At 33.5% G+C, this 23,135-nt stretch overlaps 1 protein-coding gene across 2 annotated transcripts in view; it reads left to right on the top strand.

Moving 5' to 3' along the window:
- Positions 1-376: 376 nt before the first annotated feature.
- Positions 377-23,135, top strand: part of LOC128553058 (uncharacterized) — a 47,049-nt gene continuing 24,290 nt past the window's right edge. Inside the window, exons 1-3 of one of the 2 annotated variants that reach the window (XM_053534170.1) lie at positions 377-649; positions 5,218-5,323; positions 21,904-21,965. In XM_053534170.1, the coding sequence (XP_053390145.1) occupies positions 647-649; positions 5,218-5,323; positions 21,904-21,965 (171 nt within the window). In that variant the 5' untranslated portion in view covers positions 377-646. Of the gene's footprint in view, positions 650-3,264; positions 3,530-5,217; positions 5,324-21,903; positions 21,966-23,135 lie in introns of those variants that run through there. The other variant, XM_053534171.1, reaches the window with a different exon arrangement.

Below are 23,135 nucleotides of genomic sequence, written 5' to 3'. Positions count from 1 at the left end.
CCATTATTTTTGAAACTTTGGTTCGGTTTCTTTTTTCGCAGTTTCCCGCGGTGAAGGGTGAAAAAAGAAAACCCAAAAATTTAACCCCAAAAAAGACCCAATGGTAGTCGAAAAAGCCCCTAAAAATAATATTTTAAATAATGTAAAATTTGATAATATAATATTGATAAAATAATATAATATTGATAATATAATATTGATAAAATAATATAATATTGATAAAATGACTCCTGTTTTACAACAGCAATACTATTTTTTTTTGTTGTTTTGAAGGATTTAAATTTCCACCTTTAATGCTTATATAAAAATAGGTTGAAAATGTCGTAATCAAATGTAGTTATTTTTAACTTGAAGATAAAACATGTATACACTAGCAGTCGTGAAAACAGAAAGAGGAAGTATTTTACAGAAGTGATTTATATTTCAAGTTACAGTCTGTTGTAAATATTTTGATATCTGCAGTGGAATAATTTGTACTATAGATCGGAACTTTTAGATGCTTTTAAAATGTTAAATAATTGGATAGTCAGTTAGTCAAAATGTTGAAAAAAGGATTGAATTCAAAATGGAGGATAATAACAGCTAGGGTTTATCAAACTGTGACACAGATTTGTTCTTAGTTGCTCAACATATTTATTTTTAAAAAATGGTAAGATGTTTTATAATTCTTACAGTATTTTGCACTAGTAAAGTATACCATGATTGAAAAATATTTATTTAAATTGTATATTTATAAGAAATCACAATGTATAAACTGACAATTTGGGCATGTTTAGACCTGTTTCAGTACGTTGCGTAGATATGCATTACATAATACTTGAACTAATAAAGCCGTTCCTTTTTTAACACTGACAAAGTGCTTAAAAACAGTATTTAGCTTTAGTGAAATAGTGCCTTTAAGAATGACAGTCGTTTAGTTCCCGTTTATTGATGTGAAAATTGCAGTTATGCAGTATGAAAAATAGAATGCAAAAATATAAATGTCTGGTATTATATAGAGATATATGTTATTAATTGAAAACAACAAATAATTCAAATATCAGACCCACTGTGGGGAATCACATGATCAAAATAATCTCTAAACCAAAATAAATTTATAAATAATATTGGATCAATTTGAAGCAAGTTTTACTGTAAATCTAAAATATAGTCTATCATATGGCAGCATAGATGTATCCTAAAACTTCTTAGATTTCAATCACAATTACCCTCTGGTTATCTGGAAAACTTCAAGAGACTGAGTCTTCTTATTTTCATCTTATTTTCCCTAGTGTTTGTAATTACTGGACATATACCAGCATTATTAATCTAAATTGTATTATATTAGAACATTTATTCATGTTCTTCAAAAAATGACTTTGGTTCAGAGCTTATTCTGATCACGTGATATCCCACACTAAGACCATTTTGTTGGAGAGGTCTATCAAGATCTCTCCATTGTGTTTGCTTTCAAACAAGGAGAATTTAGACTAATCCACTAATTTTACGGCGTTATATTTCACTTTCTAGCGCAAATTACGGTAAGCCAGTCTAAAATGACCCAATGCCCTTGCGCACAAGTAAGTTTTAAAATCCTCTAATACGAAAATAATTGTTCGTTTAGAATAAAGAAATATAATGTAATACTACTGTTACAAATGTTGGAAACTGTTCAGATATTAACAAAAATATGTATAGATATATTGTTACTATTCTTTGTTCGCAGTATTCAAGGATATGCATATGAAATGAATCACGTTAAAAATGTATTTCGTTCAATTAAATCGACAAACTGAGTAATAAACTAAGAACAAATAAAATGTTTAGAATTTCAAATAGCACATTAACAATAAAAAATATCTGAAAAAAAATCATTTAAAAAAAAAATGATATATTTTTCACTTCCGGCAGACGTCCGTTTGATTGGAATTTTCTTCTAAGCTTTTCTAAAGCTTCTCGGAAGCTATTCACTTGGGCCCGTTGACAAACAAGCCTAGCAGGCGAGGTTCTCGCAAAAATGGTAAGATGCTACTTTGGCAGCTTTCGCCAGGGACAAGTTCAGTGTACAATTATTGCAGTGGTTGCTTTGAACCTTTTCAAATGAATTTCAGTAACTAGGAAATGCTTGGGTTTACAGTCCTCGGATTGGCGGAAGTTGATCATAACCTGAAGAAGACTTATGGATTATGAGGTCATCAGGTCATGGTCACAGTGACTATGACCCCTAATAGGTCACAGTGACCTGCATCAGAGAAACTATTTTTCGTCTATAGCAAAACCTATCATATAACCTGATAACAATCAGATAACAATTGTTATCTATGTCTGATATAACTTTAAACAAGGAACAACACTGGCCCTCTCCTAGGTTTCTTTTTTAAAAGAAGCCTACTTGTAATTTATGTTTGTGAATTTTTGTCGTTAAAGTTTATTAACAAGGTCGCCCCATCCCCTCTTAAGTCACCGGAGCATAGGTAATTTGTCTTTTGTTCTGGGTGAAAAAAAGTGAAAAATATGCATTTTTCTTGTTCGCTACGCTTGTACACGTAATTTATCTCTTTTCTGAATGAAAAATATAAAATATACATTTTTCTCGATCGCTACGCTCGCACAATCAAAATCTGACAAAGTTTTCATAAGCTCCTGTAACGTTCTTTACCATTTCTATGTTAATAGCCCTAGGTAATTCCTCCCAATAAAATCCTCAGAAATCGGGCTAAGAAATTCCATTCCGAGATTCTTACGCAAGAAAAAAGAAAAAGTCTGACAAGTCATAAAACATGGACTATAATTAGCATGTTATTTTGGTTGTTTTGGTCACAAAACTTGTCCTTTTTCAATACCAGATAAAGTACCTCAGAACACCCAGAATGCACAAGATGGATCCATGGTTTTCACAATTTTCCGTGGGGGGGGGGGGGCACACACACACCAAGGCCCGTTGGAGACGTAGAGAGCAAGCAAGCACAAAGTAATAAAAGTATCAGCAGCGTCCATTCATTTCTGAAGACTTTGGCCCTCGGTTTCTTTTTATCGCAGCTATCTAGCGGTGAAGGCTGAAAGCAGAAGCCGAAAACACTCCTAAGCCCAAATAGCCAACTGAAATACGTCAGAAATAGCTCATTAAATATTATATTGATAAAATGACTCCGGTTTTACAACAGCAACACAAATTTCTTTTTGTTTTGAAGGATTTAAATTTCCACCTTTAAATGCTTAAATAAAAATAGTTTGAAAATGTCGTAATCAAATGTAGTTATTTTTAACTTGAAGATAAATCATGTAACTTGACACCAGCAGTCGTGAAACAGAAAGAGGAAGTGTTTTACAGAAATGAATTATAAGTTACAGTTTTTTGTTAATATTTTGATTTCTGTAGTGCAGTGTAATTTGCTTTAAAATTGTTAAAACATTAGATAGTCAGTTATTTTAAATGTTGAAATGACTTGAAAATAAAAATGAATTCAAAATGGAGGATGACGACAGAGTTTATCAAATTGTGACCTTGATTTGTTCTAAGTTGGTCAATATATTTATTTAAAAAAAAATGGTAAGATGTTTTATATTTTTTACAGTATTTTGCACTAGTAAAGTATATCATAATTGAAAAATATTGATTTAAATTGTATATAAGAAATCACAATGTATAAAACTGACAATTTAGGCATGTTTAGACCTGTTTCGGTAAGTTGCGTAGATTATGCATTACATAATACTTGAACTAATAAAGCCGTTCCTTTTTTAACACTGACAAAATGCTTAAAAACAGTCATTAGCTTTAGTGAAATTGCACAAATAGGAAAGTGCTGTTTAAAAACTGACAGTCGTTTAGTTCACGATTATTGATTTAAAAGTTGCAGTTAAAAAGAATGATAATATAGAATTAAAAAAAATAAATGTCTAGTATTATATAGAGATTTATGATACTAGTTGAAAAAAATAAATATTGGACCAACTTATTATTTATGTTTGTGGATTTGGTTTAAAAAGTTTATTTCTTACATATTTTGCTTGTACTACGAGTAAGACTCGAAGAAAATAACACAGAAATAGTTAATTTTACTTCCTTTATTTGACGCAGTCACTAAATAACTTACATTTCAGCACTTGGTGTTAGACCTAAAATGTTTTTTTTTATTAAGTGAGACTTTTCGGAAATTATTTTTGTGTCAGAAATAATTACAAGTAAGGGGGTTATGCTGATTTCTAACATCACTGACCATCTTTAAAGCATAAAATGTGCAGTTTTACAACATTTTGTTAAAATGTTGAAGAAAAAATAGTCTCCAAGACCATAAAAACATTTAGTGTCTGGCCAAAAATTTAGGGTAGGTCGGGATACCGGAAACAAACGTTTTTCATGACTTATCCGTCACTACTCTAAAATGCATTATTTGAACAATCTGAGTATTTTTGGTTCAGAAAAGTTAAATGTATTTTCATATCTTTAAATCACCATAAATTAATTGCGTTTAGGAGAATATTATCTGTCAGTTGTGAAGGTGGGATTTATGAAGGGGTACTGACAACGCAAATATCTACTGAGTCAGCTTTTCAACCTTGAATAAATTTCAAAAACTGTTGTGAAATGATCCTTCGCTGAAAATCCATAAACTGACAAATAAAGATAAGACTAATGATTGTTATATCAAGGACACTGAAATTTCATATTGTGATAACAAATCATTTAGAAAACAGTCCAGTAAGTTACTCTCTCACGAGTTTGTCGAGTAGTACAATACATTTCCACATCTCCCTCAGTGTGAAGTAACGGTAGTGGATACTCAACGCTGGTAAAGGCGCGTATATCCGGTAGTAAGGAAACTTGACAAAATGTTTCTGTTTGCAAATAAAGTTCATTGCCTGAATTGAACCAACTTTGCTATTATTTACAGAATCAGTATTTTGTCCTATGTTTCCAAAGGATCTTATCGATTTTATTGCACAAAAAAAATAAAATCAAGTTTTCTTAAAGGTAAACTTCTTTGTTACTTTGAGATAATTAACATAAATATTAATTACGTGGGTTCGTATGTAGCAATAGCCACATACACTTTGAATGCCGTTCAAATGTTGCCTTTCCGGAAAAAAAATCCTTCTTTTCTTTCCTTTTTATAGGATTTTCCGGGGGAAGGGGTCCGGACCTCCCGTTGGATATAGTTGGATATGTTTGATCACTCTTGTCGGATGAAATAGTTTGTATATATATTTTTTATTTTTTTGCTTGTCTTTTTACAGGAGGACGAGGACAGGAATAACACTCATAGTGAGAATGCAGTTAACAATTTAGTAACGGAAAACAGCGGTACAGACACAGATGCAGTTACTCAAACAAACAATCAAGGTTTGTTTTGTTATACATGTATTAGTAAGCGAAGAAGGTTGACATCTTAAATGGTTATTTAGATAAAAGAACTTTCGTATTTAAACGTGATATTTCTATAAATATGATACAGTAAGTGATTTTGAAAATATTGTTTGGTCTCTAACATACTATAAACACAATCAGGTATTTCTACTAAATCGATACTAATATTTAAATTGTTCTTTATATTGCACAAAAGAATTTGTAAGAACAATGGTCTATGAAGTTTAATTGGTTATGATAAGCTCATCTGACAGGACGATCAAATACTATAATAATCGGTGGACTTAAAAAACTTTGCTATTACAACCTAAATTATGCTAGTTAATCTTTGGTTTGGTTTAGCATTAACATGGGTATTTAATCAATTGTAAATGGCGTGTTTCTTGCTTGTTTTCAGTAAGCTTGAATTCAAATAAAACATTTTTGGAAAACTTATTATTTGTTAATTCGAGCCTCATTTATCACAACACACCAAGCAAATACATGGCAGTAATACATAGCCATTCTTTTTATAGCATTTATCAAATAATAAGTCGGTAGATTTGCATCTATTTTCCGACTTAATTCAAAGATTAAATATAAGTGTTAAAATACATTAGCCAATAATAAAATTGTTTATGTATTTACTTGTACAACGAAATGAAATATTGCAAAAGGTGTTCGTTCGGAGTGTAATTGTATCTGGACTTGATTTTATCAATCACTAAATACTCTCATGTAACTGTTTGCAAAGTTATCTTTTTAACACAATAACTTTTATCATCTATGTATGGTAATACAAACACCTGCAACTCAAATTGTTTAGCTTTTGAGGTATGGTTTTAAACAAAAAGGGAAGCAGGTTTTTAACAACCATTCACATGTATATGGAGAGGAAAGCATTGCAATAAAGCCGAAGATTCTATTGAACTGCATTTGTGTCTTTAACAAACACAATAATCGATGTATAATGACAATTTTCATCATTATAATATCCGTCGGCTAAAATCGTTCTTATTTCTGTGTAAGGAGTCTTAACTTTCAAGACACTGATAAGATTATGTGTTTTCTTAACGCTTTCTTTTGGGCCAAATAAATGTTTAACATAAAGAAGGAATAATCTTTCGGCGACACTATAGAATGTATCCAGAACTCTGTTGAAGATGCCTTTCAGCCTTAAGGATGTTGGATACGTTTCAGGCCAATTTGTTCTACAATTAAGAATTTTTTCATACTTTGCATGTTTGAAGATCTTTAGTATCTATTTCATATAAAAGCAAAAAAACGGTAGGTCACCGAACTCCTTTTCATTATATCGGCCATTTTCTACACACACTGTCAAGACAAAAGTGAAATTTGAAAAACCTGGAAAAATTGGGGATACATTTCAAAACACAAACTATCTTTATCAGTTGTAAAATAATTGTATTTCTAACAATTCAGTTTGAATATGCTATGAAGTCAGTATGAAATTATAATGATTTTCACATAATACTGTTACTCATTTTCACAAGGCAATATAATTACCCCACCCACTTTTTTCCAATGGGACCAGTACTTGTATCAGTCTAAAGATAGCATAACATTATTTCTACAATTAAGATTTTTGAAATACTTTTTGTATATATTGTGTCTCAAAATTGCTTCAAAATAAGGGTAAAAAAAATGGGGGTCACCGAACATATAAGAGAGATATTCTGTATTTTATCATGAAAGTACCAAAATTTTAGAATATTGGGGTTTGCTGGCAAATAAGCTATAACAACAAATACATTCATGAAAAAAAAACGCCTAAACAATATGAACATGTTTTGCAAAACATAATTTTAAAATAACAAAATAGTTCCAAAACCATTTACATCGACATTTCATCATGAAAAAAACAGATGTTAATTTACCCCACCCACTTTTTTAAAGTTAAGTATGAATTATATAGCATTGTTAACACTCCAGCATGAATATTACTATAACAATCTTCACCAAAGTATAAAAACAATATGCATGGCTACATAATCTGGAATGTGTTGCATTATGGGGATGATCCGACCAGTATATCAAGAGTAATGTGCCCCTGATATAGTAAAAAATAGCAATATTTACCAACTTTTACAACTGTATCATTTTTATTTAAAGAAATCTCGAAAAAACTTAGAAAATTGTCTAAAATAGACAATGTGTACGGCCATAGGGTCTTGCAAGACCTAGATTTCAGGCATTTTCAGACTAGCAAGTCCAGAGTTATCTGTCCCTGTTTATATAAAAAGTTGCAATATTTGACAATTTTAACGCTCTAGTTTGAACATTTTCATAACAATTTTGATTAGATTTAATGGCAATGTATACGAGCACAAGCTCTTGGAATAACTCAATTTTGGGTATGATCAGACCAGCTTGTCCGGAATTATGTGCTCCTGATATATCACAAAAGCTGTCTGTTAACAGCACACTTGAAGGGGTTTAGGAGATACAGAGCAGACACAAAATTGAAGGCTTTGAGTTGTGACCTTGACCTTGAACCGACATGGGTGACTCATGGGTTCTGCACATTGTCTTGATGAGGTGATCATTTGAACCAAGTTTTATGAAAATCCTTCAACATGTTCAAGGGGTTTAGGAGATACAGAGTGGACACAAAATGTTACGGAAGATGGAAGGACGGAAGTAGGGAAGGATGGACAGAGACCATTCCTATAACCCCCACCACTTGTGGCGGGGAGTTATAAACACCACGACAATAACCATGGAGGAAATGACCTTCAATTCAGCACCTATAAAATTTCATGTTGTGATAATTGCCTACAAAAACAAGTCCCAGTACCGTACCGTGTTATCATTTTCTAACAGATGGTTAACCACCTTAAATATTTCTAACAGGTAGTGAACCACCCCAAGTAATCTAAAATATTTCTAATTGTCACTCAAAAATGTTCTGGTATGTAGGACTCTCAATGAAAATTATCTTATATCATATATGATAATAAATCACCTTAAATTATGTCCAGAAGTTGTGTTGAGCTACCTCAAATAATTCTTCCTATAGTAAGTTACTGAATTAAACCAACAGGCTACTTCTAATCAGGCCATAGAAATATATAAAGTGTGTAGTAGACCAAAAACCTATCAAAGTATCTTTCAAGTTCAGAACTGACTACTGGCACGCGAGTAGTCCCCGGACAGCAGTAGTGCCCGGTCACCCGCCCGCAACGCTCTATTTTCGCGATTCGTCTACATATTTTTGTGCCTAATCATACAGACGCTTGTTTTGGAGAAGTTTATCAAGTTCATTTTTTCACAGGTAATCATCTGAGTATAATTATCGTGGAAATCCTACCCAAAGGTTACTTGCTAACATTTTCACTGGCGGGGCTTCTGTTTTCAATGCGCATGCGCAAGAGAGGTCCCTCTGGAGGGTTTTTAAATTAAGGCTACATGTCTTTACTTCACGACTAGCAGACGATACATACACTTTCAACAAGAAAAGTTATTTTCTTTGTGACAACAATACTAATTTGCCAAAACAATAAAGAGGTGTTATAGCACTACATTGTCCAGATATCTGTAACTTAGGCATAATTATTCTGTTTTCTGTTGTCGCAATTTCCGTGTGGCCGGGACAAATAAATATGACGCAAACTTGTGATCTTTTTACAGTTATATAAAATATCATTTGTCTTTTTCATAATTCCAGCACATATGGGCAGTTCCCGATAAATATATTTATGAAAAATTGGTGTCCGGGCATTACTATCGAGCATGTTAAAATTTGACGTTCTACAGACCCCTTTTCGGGCCTTGCTAATCCCCCGCGAACGTGACGTCATTTCTCAGGAAAAACCCTAAACTGGTAATAACGGAGCTAAGGTTTGTATATATGTAAATCCTTTTTATGCTTGATATTGGTTAAGCTTTTGAGGACGAAATATATGCGATTTCTGTTCGGGGACTACTCGCGTGCCAGTAGTACTGAAATAAATAAATTTCTTTTTAATTCACTGCACAAGATATTATATTTGAAAATTTCTATTAATTGACTATTTGAGAAAAGTACTTTGGACCTTTCATCAATGAAATTTACCAAAATTCTCTAATATAAAGCAAAGAAAACCTGTAATTTGTTCAGGATATGATTAAACAGTAATGTTCAAATCAAATAAAAGTACATGAATTTGTATACTGGGTATAAATACTCAAACAGATTTTCTGAAAATCTATTAATAGAACAGTTTTACTTTATGCTAAAATTAGTTAACCACTGGACCAATGAAAAATCAATACTACCTTGTAATGAGGATGTGGAAAATTGCTGGAATCCCAAAATGTGTACAGTAACTAATAAATGGGGATCCAGAAACTGAATCAAAATCAAAGCTCTCAAAGCGCTGATGGTGGCTGCTAATCAATGTTTAAAATATTACAAAGAAAGCGACAACTGAGGAATTGTTAATATAAACCATAAGAACTTTTTTGCATTTTTTTAATATTCGGCTTTGGTTTCAAAATTAATTCTATTTTACTGCCAGTCATTGTTTACATACACACTGATTCAGTCTTTAACGAATAGTTTTGATCCTTTTTGATTATTTGTGACGAAAACTACAACATAAATTACATCGAAGATGTTTTACTATGAATAAATAATATAAGCTTTTCTTCAAGTCATTCAGCTTTTAAGTTTTCTTTTTAAAGCTTTTGGGCAGTGTCTATCATGAATTATTATACACACTGATTTAGTCCGTATCAGATAGCTGTGGTTTTCATGAGACTTTTGCGAAAGAAAACAACACAAACATGCACCACAAATGCACCTCAGAATGTCAGTTCTGCAGCCAGGGTATTTTAGAGGTGCATTAATTATCACTCCATCTGTTATACTCAAAAGTTCGCTAGACATAACAGCAGGCTTCGCAAAAATGCTGGACATTAAGTCAGACAAACTTACAACTTTAGTCAGTGCGTTTGCGACCAGCATGGATCCATACCAGCCTGTGCATCCAATCAGTCTGGTCAGAATCCATGCTGTTAGCTTTCAAAGCCTATTGCAACTAGAGAAACCGTTAGCGAACAGCAAGGATCCTGACCAGAGTGGTGTGCGGATCCGCAGTTTGATCTGGGTCCATGCTGGTCACAAATGCACTATATTGTTTTTCTCATGGAATTTAGCTGAAGTGAGCAGAATCTGTCTTGAAATAATTCAATTTTTAAGCTGGTCAAATCTGTTATCCGACGACTTGCTACAGTCTGACAGATTGCCGTTTCAAAAAGGTGAGTATTAGTATCATCGCTGCGCCCACTTTCACGGGCTTACAAGTTGATGAAATCGTGATACAGGAGCACCACTTAGTCAAAGCGAGCTTGCAGCACTTCTCAGCTTGGGCGACCTGTGGGTTTCCACGTTGATAATTCGTGTTTTGTCAGACGAAATTATACCAAATACATGTGTATCTATGCATACATATAGTATCTTATATTGTACATTTGCTGAAGGAAGATTATCCTTGAGGGAATATTATTTAGAAAACATACATGTCTTTGATTCTCACGGCAGGTCACATTGCAAACAATATCGAATGAATTTTAACTGAATGTTCTTTTATTTTTGTTCACTCTCGTATTGCTAAGCATGTTTTAGTATATTTTGTTCTTGATATAACGATGAACTGTACATGTTCAAGTTATATCAATAAAGTACTGTCCTGTTCATAAATCATCTCACTAAATTTGCGCTAATTAGTGTTAATTGGCAGTATCAACGCCTGAGGAAATCCATATCACTGCTGATTATCGATTTTCTATAAATAGCCTAATTAACATGCGTGCTTGAAACGAAAACGAGACAAAGCAGTCGAAAATTCAGTAACATTCTTAGATCACTAGGGTTGCATTAATATAATATCTTACAATTTGATAGCTATGACGAACATTTAAATTTGTTCTGACATATTTGAAAAGTGTTACAACTTGCTGGAAAAGCTATCAGAGGTACAAACTGGTATTGTCTATGGACCGGAAATGTTTGGAAACTTTTCCGTTGAAATTCCGTTTCTATTATTAGCCGCGGATTATTGCTAGCAGAAGTCATTGTTCTTTATCATATAAAGCTTTAAATTTCGGGAGTTATACATGTAACACTGCGATTAGGAAACATTTTTGAATTGTCAGTCTGGATTCCCAGGCTAGGTTTCTATATATATAAGATACCTTTTCTACGTTATAAGCTACGTGACCTCTGGGGCAGTACTATGCAATAGCTAATCAATATCATCGCTCCAGTTCAGGTGACATGAGGTCATCGTTTATTCACGTGACCATAAATTTGCATATTTGTATTCATACACGTGGTTGTTTTAATTAAAACGTTGACTTCAGTTTGTATTGATTTTAGTCGCCGAATTTACATTAAAAATGGTATTAAGGCATGTATTGTAGCTTTGCATATTCTGCACGTTGCGTAGATAATTGTTTACCTGGAAAGCTTGGAACTATTTTTGGTTGTGTTGTTAGGATGGTCTTAAGAACTGACAAGATTTCTCAAACGGAGTATTCTTTTTGACACTGGTGGCAGCAGCCACCAAAAATAGGACAAGTCTAAAAATAAATTCCACTGACTAAGATTTGTAACAAAGTACTGGCTTGTTGAATATACCTTTAATTGTTAAATATATTGTTTTTAAAAGAAATTTTTATTTTGATGGCAATTTCAATAGATTTAAAAGATGAAATTTAGTTTGAAAAGAGATAGATAGAAGATACATCCAAAGAACTATAAAATATATTATAGCTATTTGATACAGCATGCAGAATCCTTCACCAATTAGTTTAATTCTGTTAAAATCCCTTTTACCAAGTTCTATCTTTTACAATAGCACATCATCTTGGCTGATAGTGATTCTTTTTTGTTCATTTGTACTTCATTGAAATCACTCAAAAATCCTAACTGATTACTGAAATACTAAACAGTTGTAAAGTTTCAACATCCAATTTTGAAAAATTTTGATTGATTAAAATACACATTAATTTTACATTCACTCTAAACTGTATGATATAATGAACACAATTCTCTCAGATCACTAGCTGTTTACTGGAGGAATCACCATGTAAAAGTCAAATCAAATTAAGTGTAGACCAGTCTGTAAATACGGTCTCTTCTGTCAATGGTAAACCTGTTTCCAAACTTTTCCATACACTAAAAGTTTTCATTTTACTAGTACAGTATAATCTTTCCATGTATGTTGTTTCGTCAGAATCACCGGATTTTTTCTGTATCCTAAACTCAGTGTTGTCGACCACTGTAATTGACTTTGTACTTCTGTTCTGTCACCCACTAACATTATTCATAAAATTTCTTCACTTGACAAATTAATCACCACATATGTATAAACATCAATATGTGTGAGTCTGGAGTACATCTGACATTGTACTTATAATATAAAATTCTGGTTCACGTATTTTTTAAGAGTATCCTGCACAAAGCTCAGCAAAAATTTCTCTCAGAATTGATAATTATAAATTAATGTTACTTCAAATACTTGTCAATCTGACTGCACATCATTTAACGACCACACATTTACAGTTGACACCTCATCATGAACTCTCACTGGGGCTGCATTATTGTACTCGCCCTTACTTGGAACTTTACCAGTTATAAGAAGGAGAAATGTGGTCTGTTCTGCTCTTTATTATTTCCTTAGTATCTGTTCTACCAAGACATTTCTCAAACTGTACTCTAATCATATCTGGTTCTGAAAATTGACAATCAATACAATTCGCATTGTTACAGAATACTAACTTGATTACTTTTAATTAAATATTTTAAAATTATGTATACTAGGTCTTTATTAATTCATTCATAAATCATCATGATAAAACCGGGACATATTTAAGCACAATGGTCCATTACTCCAAAAAAGATAAAAGAACCTTAAGGCCTTAACAGATATTAAGTTCTAGTTGTACAACACTAATTATCTCAAAGATGTACAATTTTAAAATTGTACATCTTTCACATTCAGACAGTATTACACTCCCATTTAAATAACAGAGCTTTACCTAGTAAACATAGTGCATTAGGTACTGAAAAGAATGTAACCATTCTTAATAAAAAATAATATCCCATGAATTTGATTATGCATGACACAAATGAGCCACGCCATGAGAAAACCAACATAGTGGCTTTGCGACCAGCATGGATCAAGACCAGCCTGTGCATCCACGCAGTCTGATCAGGGTCAATGATGTTTGCTTTCAAAGTCTATTGCAATTAGAGGAACCGTTTCATAGCCAACAGCATGGACAAGACTGCGCAGATGCTGGTCGGAAGGCAATATGTTGGTTTCTCATGACAGGGCTCAATCTTACAAAATAGAACATGTCCTAATCTGTAGGCAAGAAAGATTTACGAAATCAAGGAATAGCATCGTACACACGATAACTTTTGGCTGTACATTTAAATTTAATTGGTGTTGTACAACAAAAACCTACCGTCTGTTGAGGGCTTTAAAAATAAACCCTAAAAAATTAATAAACAATTACAGTACAGTATGATCTACTATCAAATGACAATACAAATGTACAATATATTTTACATGACTCACCAGACTTTTGGAATCTGTAAACCATAAATGAACAGGAACAATGCCACACCACTCATGACAACTTCCGCATTCATTCTGGTGCTGTGCTATTTTGTGTTGATGTCCTATGTATTTCCATGGTTTTTTTCCAGTATTTATTTTGGAAATTTTATGGAAAATGTAGACAAGCTTACTGTCGCCGAGTGGTAGTTCTGGCTACCATAACTTAACTGACGCTATTTTTATTTTCTGATGGTCGCGTCCATTAAGTTATGGCGAAACCCCATTTGGTTAACTAACCAGTATCAAAAACCCCAACATCTCGCACACTTCTCTCGTGAGAAAACGGATGACGTCATGCAACAGTCAGAGCACGTGGGGTTTTTTTTGAAAATCAAGATCAAAATTTCACTTATTAATCATTTATTTTAATCATAAACATAACCAATTTCGATAAAAAATCATAAAAACATATCCTAGAAGTTTGAGTTCTCCCGAAAAGGTCAAATAAATAACAATTCTATACCGAATATTGGTTTTCAAATGAAGAGTACCCTGATCAGGTGACAACTGCAATGGCGGACACAATATTGCAGACAGGGTTACCAATTTGAAACTTTTGTGTATAACTTGTGTTCAATTTATGTTGCATGGATTATTTTATACCAGATCAAAAGAAAAAATAATTAGAAACATTTTAAAATAAAAGGTGAGTTCATTGCATTTCATTTGATGAAATTATAGCGTGACAGACTTCTGGCACGATTCCTGGTTAGGTTTCAGTACGGGATTCGTTTCAGCGCAGAGATCCATAACAGCATATAAACATCTCTGAGCTGAATATTTTTAGCTAGCCGAGTGGCTGCTTTTAAATTTCTGACTTTTGTAAGCTGACTTGACAAGTGGTCCAATTCAATAAGTCCTTCCTTCCTGCCATTCTGGAAACTGGATAAAGTCCTCATGGATCACTAGTGTAGGAATTCCGAATGCCAGACAAACTGTCCTTTTTTACGAACCATATTTAGATCTGTTCCGGTACTCTCGACAGCTAACAGTCACTGCCTAAAACTGATGGCAAACGTAAAACAAATGACAGACGTAGTGAGACGAAGAATTCGTCAACTTTATAGCCAAAAAACTGCATCAAGACGACACTTCCGCATTGCGCCAAAACAAACGACCGCTTTACGAAACCGGTGAATGTCGTTAAAAATCCCGCGATAAACTTAGATTTAAAGCCTCAACGAACAGTTTCCTTCTACCTTTTCCATTAAGACGCCGATTATTGAAGATTCTCTTGGAAAGCAAGCAAGAAATAAGTAAAATTCAACACACTTAAATTTTTCGACTTTACGTAAACCGAGACCATTCGCGCATGCGCACAAAATGTATCGAACTACCCTAAAAAAATACATTTAAAAACTATTAAAAGGATGCAATTAACAGAAGATGCAATGTATAAAATAAATGCCTCTACAAGTAAATCACTTCGCTTCCTATCTGATGGAGCGATGGCATCCCTTGAGTCTGTTGTCTGAAGATTGTTTATATGATCCCGATTTGTCAAAAAAAAGTATGTTCGGCAGAGCAACTAGAACTTCACAGGAGTGACTTATACCCCCACCAAGAATGCCAACAATAAGAAATTTTAAAAAAATACTTAGAATAATATAAAACGTAAAAAAAACTTAATACTTTAAAAACAATTTACTCGTCTTAGGAGTACTTCATCCTGGGCTTCCGTAGCACATGCAAGTAATTCTAATTTATGTGCCCAGGATGAGGATGAGGTCAATATAAAAATCTCTAATGTTAAAGATACACTAAAATGAATACAAAAAAGTGTGTTACCGACACATGTTACCACAGAAAAATATCTTTACTTTTTACATAGGACTAATAATAAAAAAGTTCGAAAAATGCCGAAAATATTGAAATAGAATTTCTAAAAAAATAGACTAATGGAAAGTAACTCGGTACAAAAGTTAAAAAAGGTTAATTCCCTTTGGCTCTAAACCAACCAGAATGATATATAGTGAAAATGCATCAAAATTAACCTTAAATTCTAAGTAAAAGGGGGCATAATTCATGAAAAGTTGGTGTCAGAGTTATGCACTTGTGTCACATGATGTGGGTGATAAGGTGGAACATTTATTTTAAGTTTGAATCAATTCCATTTAGTAATTACTGAGATATAGTGAAAATGCATTAAAATTAACCTTAAATTCTAAGTAAAAGGGGGCATAATACATGAAAAGTTTGTGTCAGAGTTATGCATCTTGGATCACATGATATGGGCGACAAGGTGGAACATTTGTTTTAAGTTTGAATCAAATCCATTTAGAAAGAACTGAGATATAGTGAAAATGCATCAAAATTAACCTTAAATTCTAAGTAAAAGGGGGCATAATTCATGACAAGTTGGTGTCAGAGTTATGCACCTTGTGTCACAAGATGTGGGTGATAAGGTGAAACATCTTTTTAGCTCACCTGAGGGAGCTTTTGTGATCGCCCTGTGTCCGTCGTCCGTCGTCGTCCGTCCGCCCGTCCGTCCGTTCGTCCGTCGTCAACAATTTGACTGTTAACACTCTAGAGGTCACAATTTTGACCTAATCTTAATGCAACTTAGTCAGAATGTTACCCTCAATAAAATCTTGGACGAGTTCGATATTGAGTCATCTGGGGTCAAAAACTAGGTCACTAGATCAAATCAAGGGAAAAGCTTGTTAACACTCAAGAGGTCACAATTTTGGCCCAAAGTTAATGAAACTTGGTCAGAATGTTACCCTTAATAAAGTCTTGAACGAATTTGATATTGGGTTATCTGGGGTCAAAAACTAGGTCACCAGCTCAGATCAAAGGAAAAGCTTGGTAACGCTCTAGAGGTCACAATTTTGGCCCAATGTTAATGAAACTTGGTCAGAATGTTACCCTCAATTAAATCTTAGATGAGTTTGATATTAGGTTATCTGGGGTCAAAAACTAGGTCACTAGGTCAAATCAAAGGAAAAGCTAGTTAACACTCCAGTGGCCACATTTATGACCATATCTTAATGAAACTTGGTCAGAATGTTAATCTTGATGACCCACAAGTAAAGCTCAAATCTGGGTCAGGTGGGATCAAAAACTAGGTTACCAGGTTAAATCAAAGGAAAAGTTGTTAACACTCTAGAGATCACAATTTTGGTCCAGTCTTATTGAAACTTGATCAGAATGTAACCCTTAATAAAATCGTGGACGAGTTCGATATTGGGTCATCTGGGGTCAAAAACTAGGTTACCAGGTCAAATCAAAGGAAAAGCTTGTTAACAATGTAGAGGTGACATTTATGACTATATCTTCATGAAACTTGGTGAGAATGTTGATCTTGATGAACTTTAGGTCAATAGGTCAGATCTATAGGTCAAGTTTAAATCTGGGCCAGGTAGGGGTCAACAACTCGGTCACTAGGTCAAATCAAAGAAAAAGCTTGTTAACACTCTAGAGGCCACATTTATGACTGTATCTTCATGAAACTTAATCAGAATGTTAATCTTGATGATCTTTAGGTCAAGTTTGAATCTGGGTCATGTGGGGTCAAAAACTAGGTCACCGGGTTAAATCAAAGGAAAAGCTAGTTAACACTTTAGAGGCTACATTTATGACCATATCTTAATACAACTTGGTGAGAATGTTGATCTTGATGAACTTTAGGTCAATAGGTCAGGTGAGCGATACAGTGCCTTCATGGCCCTCTTGTTTTAGTTTGAATAAAATCCATTTAGTTATAACTGAGATAATAGATTTCGCGACGGGACGGGACGGGAAGCGACACGATGGGACGCGACAAAACTGCCCCCTATATTCCGCTCCCCCCACCCAACATGTTTGGTTGGGGTATATTAATTAATGTGACTTGAATCACTCTTCTAGAGCCACCTCTTCTAGAATCATGGGTTCAATTTTAAATTGATTTCACGGATGATATTATTCTTTAGGTGACCCTCTACTTAAACTGTTAAGTCCGTCTTGATTTCTCATTGCTGAGTGAAATGTATGGCCTATGATGCAATATAATGAGATTCAAAAGCTTATGTTTCCTATTATACCTATTACTCAGTGATATACAGTAGCATATTGCATAGGCTTAACTATTTGAAAAATGTGGATAAGAAATAATTGAGATGAGGTTTAATTGTAAAAGCAGAGGCGTTTTCTTATGAATCGAGTGGCACTTTGTAATCAAGAAGAAAATATTGTTCTTTCGCAGTTCGGTTAAGAGTCGTCATGAGAAATGATGGTGGAGATGATGATGAGGAGGAGGGGGAGGATGATGACAAAGTTAGAATTTTTGGCTCTAACAAGTCTAAGTAACTCTTCTCTAAAACAAAAGGGTTTTTATATTTAATCATTAGTATTTAATATAGACGGTAAAATGTAAGATGTATTTGTGAACGAACCAAGTCATTTTCGTTTAAGTATTTGTAAAACTGTACTCTGAAAAGAATATATAGGCATCACCAGAAGCTAAGAGTATGTACATGTGGTTACTTGTAATCCGCACACGAAAACCGCTTTCGTGAAATCGTTAGAGTTTTCTTGGAGCAATAATGTTGTGATCATGGCTGCGTAAAATCAACTTGTACAAGTAGCCTACATGTATTTTCATGGTTCACACCAAAAGCAATGTCTTACGTGTTGTTGATTTGGAATGAAGCATTTTATAAGACATTTCATGCATATAATTTCAAGAAACAAAACGCTTACGAATCTAGACCAGATCAAAATAGTGACAGACTGACACTGACATAAATATAAGAACTGCAATCAAATAAATAGCAGATGTTGTAAATACGGTAACTCACATTTAAAAAAATCGCCTTTTAGTTATTCTATTTGATAACTGGTTGCTAGATTCATTGGTATATAGTTTAACAAATGTGCATTGTAATCCTGGCATCAGTGCGTATAATCCTGAAGCAAAAGATACATCTTGAATCAGTTGAGTAATTCTCCTGATATATCATATGTAAGCTCCTTATAGTGGTGTATAAATAGCAGAGATACTCTAAGCTTGGTTCTAAAACAATCTTGAAGGTGGTCAATTTAATTTAAGAAACATATTACTGTCAGGAGCTAGATAATTTCAGGGATCGGGCAAAAACCACCCATTATTTTAACTATCAACCTTTAACTAATGATATAAGCTCAAACTCCTATAGGCTGGAGATACTATACTTGACTTGTCTTTTTGTCGATGTTCACGTCAGACAATGTCTTTGAATCAACAACATACGAATCCTATCGCATAGATGCTCAGCCTATGTACTCTTAAACTGTACTCTATATGTTTGCCCTGACTCCTGGGTGCTCTATATGCTGTCACATATAGCATTCAACCACCATACAGGTATAACCCTGATGCCTTGGCTGTACTTCGCCAACAACGCCGAACCTCGTCTACAAGCTGGAGCTCTCCTACTATCTTAATAGATTACCAAACTCTGGGTCTCTGTCTCAGCTTTTCGATGCTTAGCCGATATTTAATATCTATAGCTCGAAACCTTCTTGAAATTCTGCAACTCTTCTTTAGTCTATGAACTTCAAACGTATTTTTTCAATAATTATCCGCCCTGACAGGGTAGTTGCAATAACTTCCTTATCAAGGTACTGGAATAAATTATTAGTTGAATCCCCGATGTGTCTTCTTCGATCGCTGGATACCAAAATCTCTCTGTCATCCATCTACCTATTTGTACCCTAGCATAAGTGAGCTTTGATTGGTGCTATTTATAGAACTTGTTTCTGATTGGTCCAAATCTGTACATTGTATTTCACAACGGGAACTTGCTTTAAAAAAGAACTGGTTCCCTTTAACTATTTTATATAGCATAATGAGTGATGCTGGGATCCAATTACAACTGTAATTAACCCAAATCGTCAATAAATTACCCAAATCCTATTATTTACAGCAATTCAAATATAATTATAGCAATGGTAACATGAAAAGGGAGTCATGTACTATCTGTGCTTATGTGTAACGTTATCAATATATCAAAAATACAAATTATTCTGAAAATTATGACATTTTTAATTACCTCCCTTTAATATAAAAGGATTTCAAAAGTTGACTATTTCATTTATTCTGCTATGATTTCTAGTTTTACATTTGATTAATATTTGATTATTACAATTACTTTGAAAGAAAACTAATATATTCGCATTGATTTGTGTCTTGGTTTAAGTTTCCGCTTTATTTCTACAATAACTCAATACATCTACTTAAAACTCGAAATATGTTGATATACATCAATACTCTGAAACAAGTATAATGTATAAATATGTAATTGAGACAAGTTTTGCATAAACGCTTCCAATGTTTATAAACCTTGGTGCAGCATTATGGGCTAGATTTGCAAAGTAAATATAGATATAAAATACTTTAGTGAAAAATGGTCATGGGATACTAGCATCTTAAAGACCCACCACAACCTAGTGACCTATTTTACCTTCCACATGAACTTCCTGAAAATCATTCCGATAATTCTAGTATGATACAGCTATAATACAAGGTGACAGGTGGACATTTATGTCCTACCTAAATTTTATGTGATCTGCAAAGTTATTCAATCAATCTCTTTTCAGTACTTTTAAAAACATAGATATATCACTATCTTTAACAAAAAAAAATAAGCTTTGTGATATACATGTATCTCAGTTTTGTACTTCGATCGTTATCTAACTGCGCATTTTTCATGCTTTATCAGCTTTGTAAATAGCTGTATTTAAGAAATAATTTATAGCAGAAGAGTGTTTACTATTTATGCACGATGAGCGGTTATACGTCGGGCGTAATAATTTCACGAGGGCGCTTTAACGTTTCTTCATGTGACATTATGCATGTTCTTTGTATTACATTGCCTGGTGGCTTATAGGCCCATTCGGCCGGGTGTGTTTAATTGTTAAATATTGTATGTAATTATGCTTATGTGCTCACACAGGTCACGTTAATAAACACATTTCTTATCTTATCTTATCTTATCTTATCTTATCTTATCTGTACGATGTATTACCGCCCGAGTGTAGTGTTAATTAAAACACTCTTTTGCTATAAATTATTTCCGATTCTAATATGTCCTTAACCTAAAACAGTAGGTAAGATATGGTAGCACTCTTTCTTCGTTGCAACAAAAACTTTGACGTCACCGCACGTTAACGTGACGTCATTGTAGCGTAAGCGTGTTTTAACAGAGACAAGCATTAGAATAGTCTTTATCCTGTCACTTGCAGTATTTTCGACCCGATATTATGGTGCCGTATATCTTTCTTGATATACCGTCAGTTGATCATGTGACCAGTGATATACGGTCAGTTGATCATGTGACCTTATGATTGATATTGTTGTCATAAGAAATTTTGCAACGAAACCATCATCATTGTGTTAGAAATGTCCGAACTAAGAAAATGAGTGGTCAAATAATGAGTTTTTATTCAAAAACGAAGAAATTATTGCGATTTTGCCGGGAATCACGTCATTATATAAGTGACGTCATTACGAATATGACGTCATTAAAGCGGTTGTCGCACACTTATTTTTGTAAAATAAATTGCTAAATATCGGAAAATGAAGTAATGACAAGATAAATAGAATAAAAGGTTAGTGCCTAAAATGGAGAAAGTTTATCTGGCTTGGCTCCGGACGTTATCAGGTTCGCCTTCGGCTCACCCGATAACCTCCTCCACCTCGCCAGATAAACTTTCTCATCTACGGCACTAACCTATTATTCTCTATATATGCTACTTTAATGTTTTAACTCGTTTTACTTCATACTGTTGCGAAACCAAGAAAGAAAAGTAAAAGGAGGTTTGTCTTTCAAAATTGCATTTCTAATGAATTTCAGCTAAATTCATGTATGTAGCTGTTAATGCTTCTTTATTTAATGAAAATCAAATTGTCTTGATTAAAGCTTAATGAAAGTGATATCTTTCTTTGCTCGAAGTGCTTCAAAGACTATTTTGTTATTCCAGTTGCACAGATTTCAGATGATCCTCCCCCATATGATGAAATTTACAATCTTCACTGGCGAAAGGTATGTTAAACTAAATGATGAATCATTACAATGTGGTGTAAATGAAACTATATAGCTATGTATACTAAAATGTCACTACAGATTTGTGAGACATGCAAACAGAGATTTGAGTATATATATATATGCAAATGTTGAACCAGTACGAATGTGTAGTACAAGTCGCACTCTTTTTGGGTTAGTGGACTTGCTGTAGCATGTGCGTGTTCGTCAGCAAACATCACGTGATTATCAATAGAGCATAGACGTAGTAAAGGTATCGCACAATATTGTAGGCATAGGAAATAGAGATCAATATAATTGCACCTTTACTAATCCTACCAGGTGTTCTGTATTACAAAAAGTGGATCTATTGTGACATTTTGATACAAGCAAAACTGTATTATCTGCACTATTATTTACCTACTGGTACTTCGTTTTATTATTGGCTTGTTAAAAGTTAATTTTTTACCATATGTAAGTTGACAGAATCATAGGAACCATGTCTTGAGGGGTAAATCAAACACAAATGAATAAATCCTTAATGATTTTGTTGTGCAACAAAGTATGGTATTGTGTTTAAAACAGTTTTCATTTTCCACTCAATTGTGTAATTGCAAGGGAAGTAAACTAATAGATCTCTACTTATAAGTACTAGCCTAAGGCAAGAGTTGTCATTCTTTGTGGATCACAACTTTAAATTAAAAATTAAAACTTCTGTTATTGATAATAACAAAACTATCATAAACTCCACATTTGTGAAATCATTTTTGGTTATTTCAAGGACTTGGAAATTACTTTCTAGACTTTATTTAATGTAATATTATCATTGAAAATTTTAGGGCCTATCTCTAAATATTGTGACATTTTGAAATAAAAACAGAAGTCAGTACACTAAGTACGTTTACGATGCAGTCAGCGATTTCTCGTTGGCCTGGGGCGGTTACGGTATTCGTATTATACTTTTTCGTCTTGAGTTCTATTCCCTTACCCGTTAAATTTTGTCTTAATTTTTTTCTTCAATACAATTCAATGAAGACAAAACCAGTTAGTAAATCTAGTTCTAACATGTTCACTAAAATTATATGTCACAACTGACACGTAATTATGACTAAATACACACCACCTTTGATATGATCTACTGTTTTTCAACCTTTCCTGTGATATTTTTAAACCTATACGAGTTAGTTGTAT

Source organism: Mercenaria mercenaria, unplaced genomic scaffold, assembly GCF_021730395.1.
Source record: "Mercenaria mercenaria strain notata unplaced genomic scaffold, MADL_Memer_1 contig_3438, whole genome shotgun sequence".
Taxonomy (NCBI): Eukaryota; Metazoa; Mollusca; class Bivalvia; order Venerida; family Veneridae; genus Mercenaria; species Mercenaria mercenaria.
This window is presented reverse-complemented; position numbering and strand designations above follow the sequence as displayed.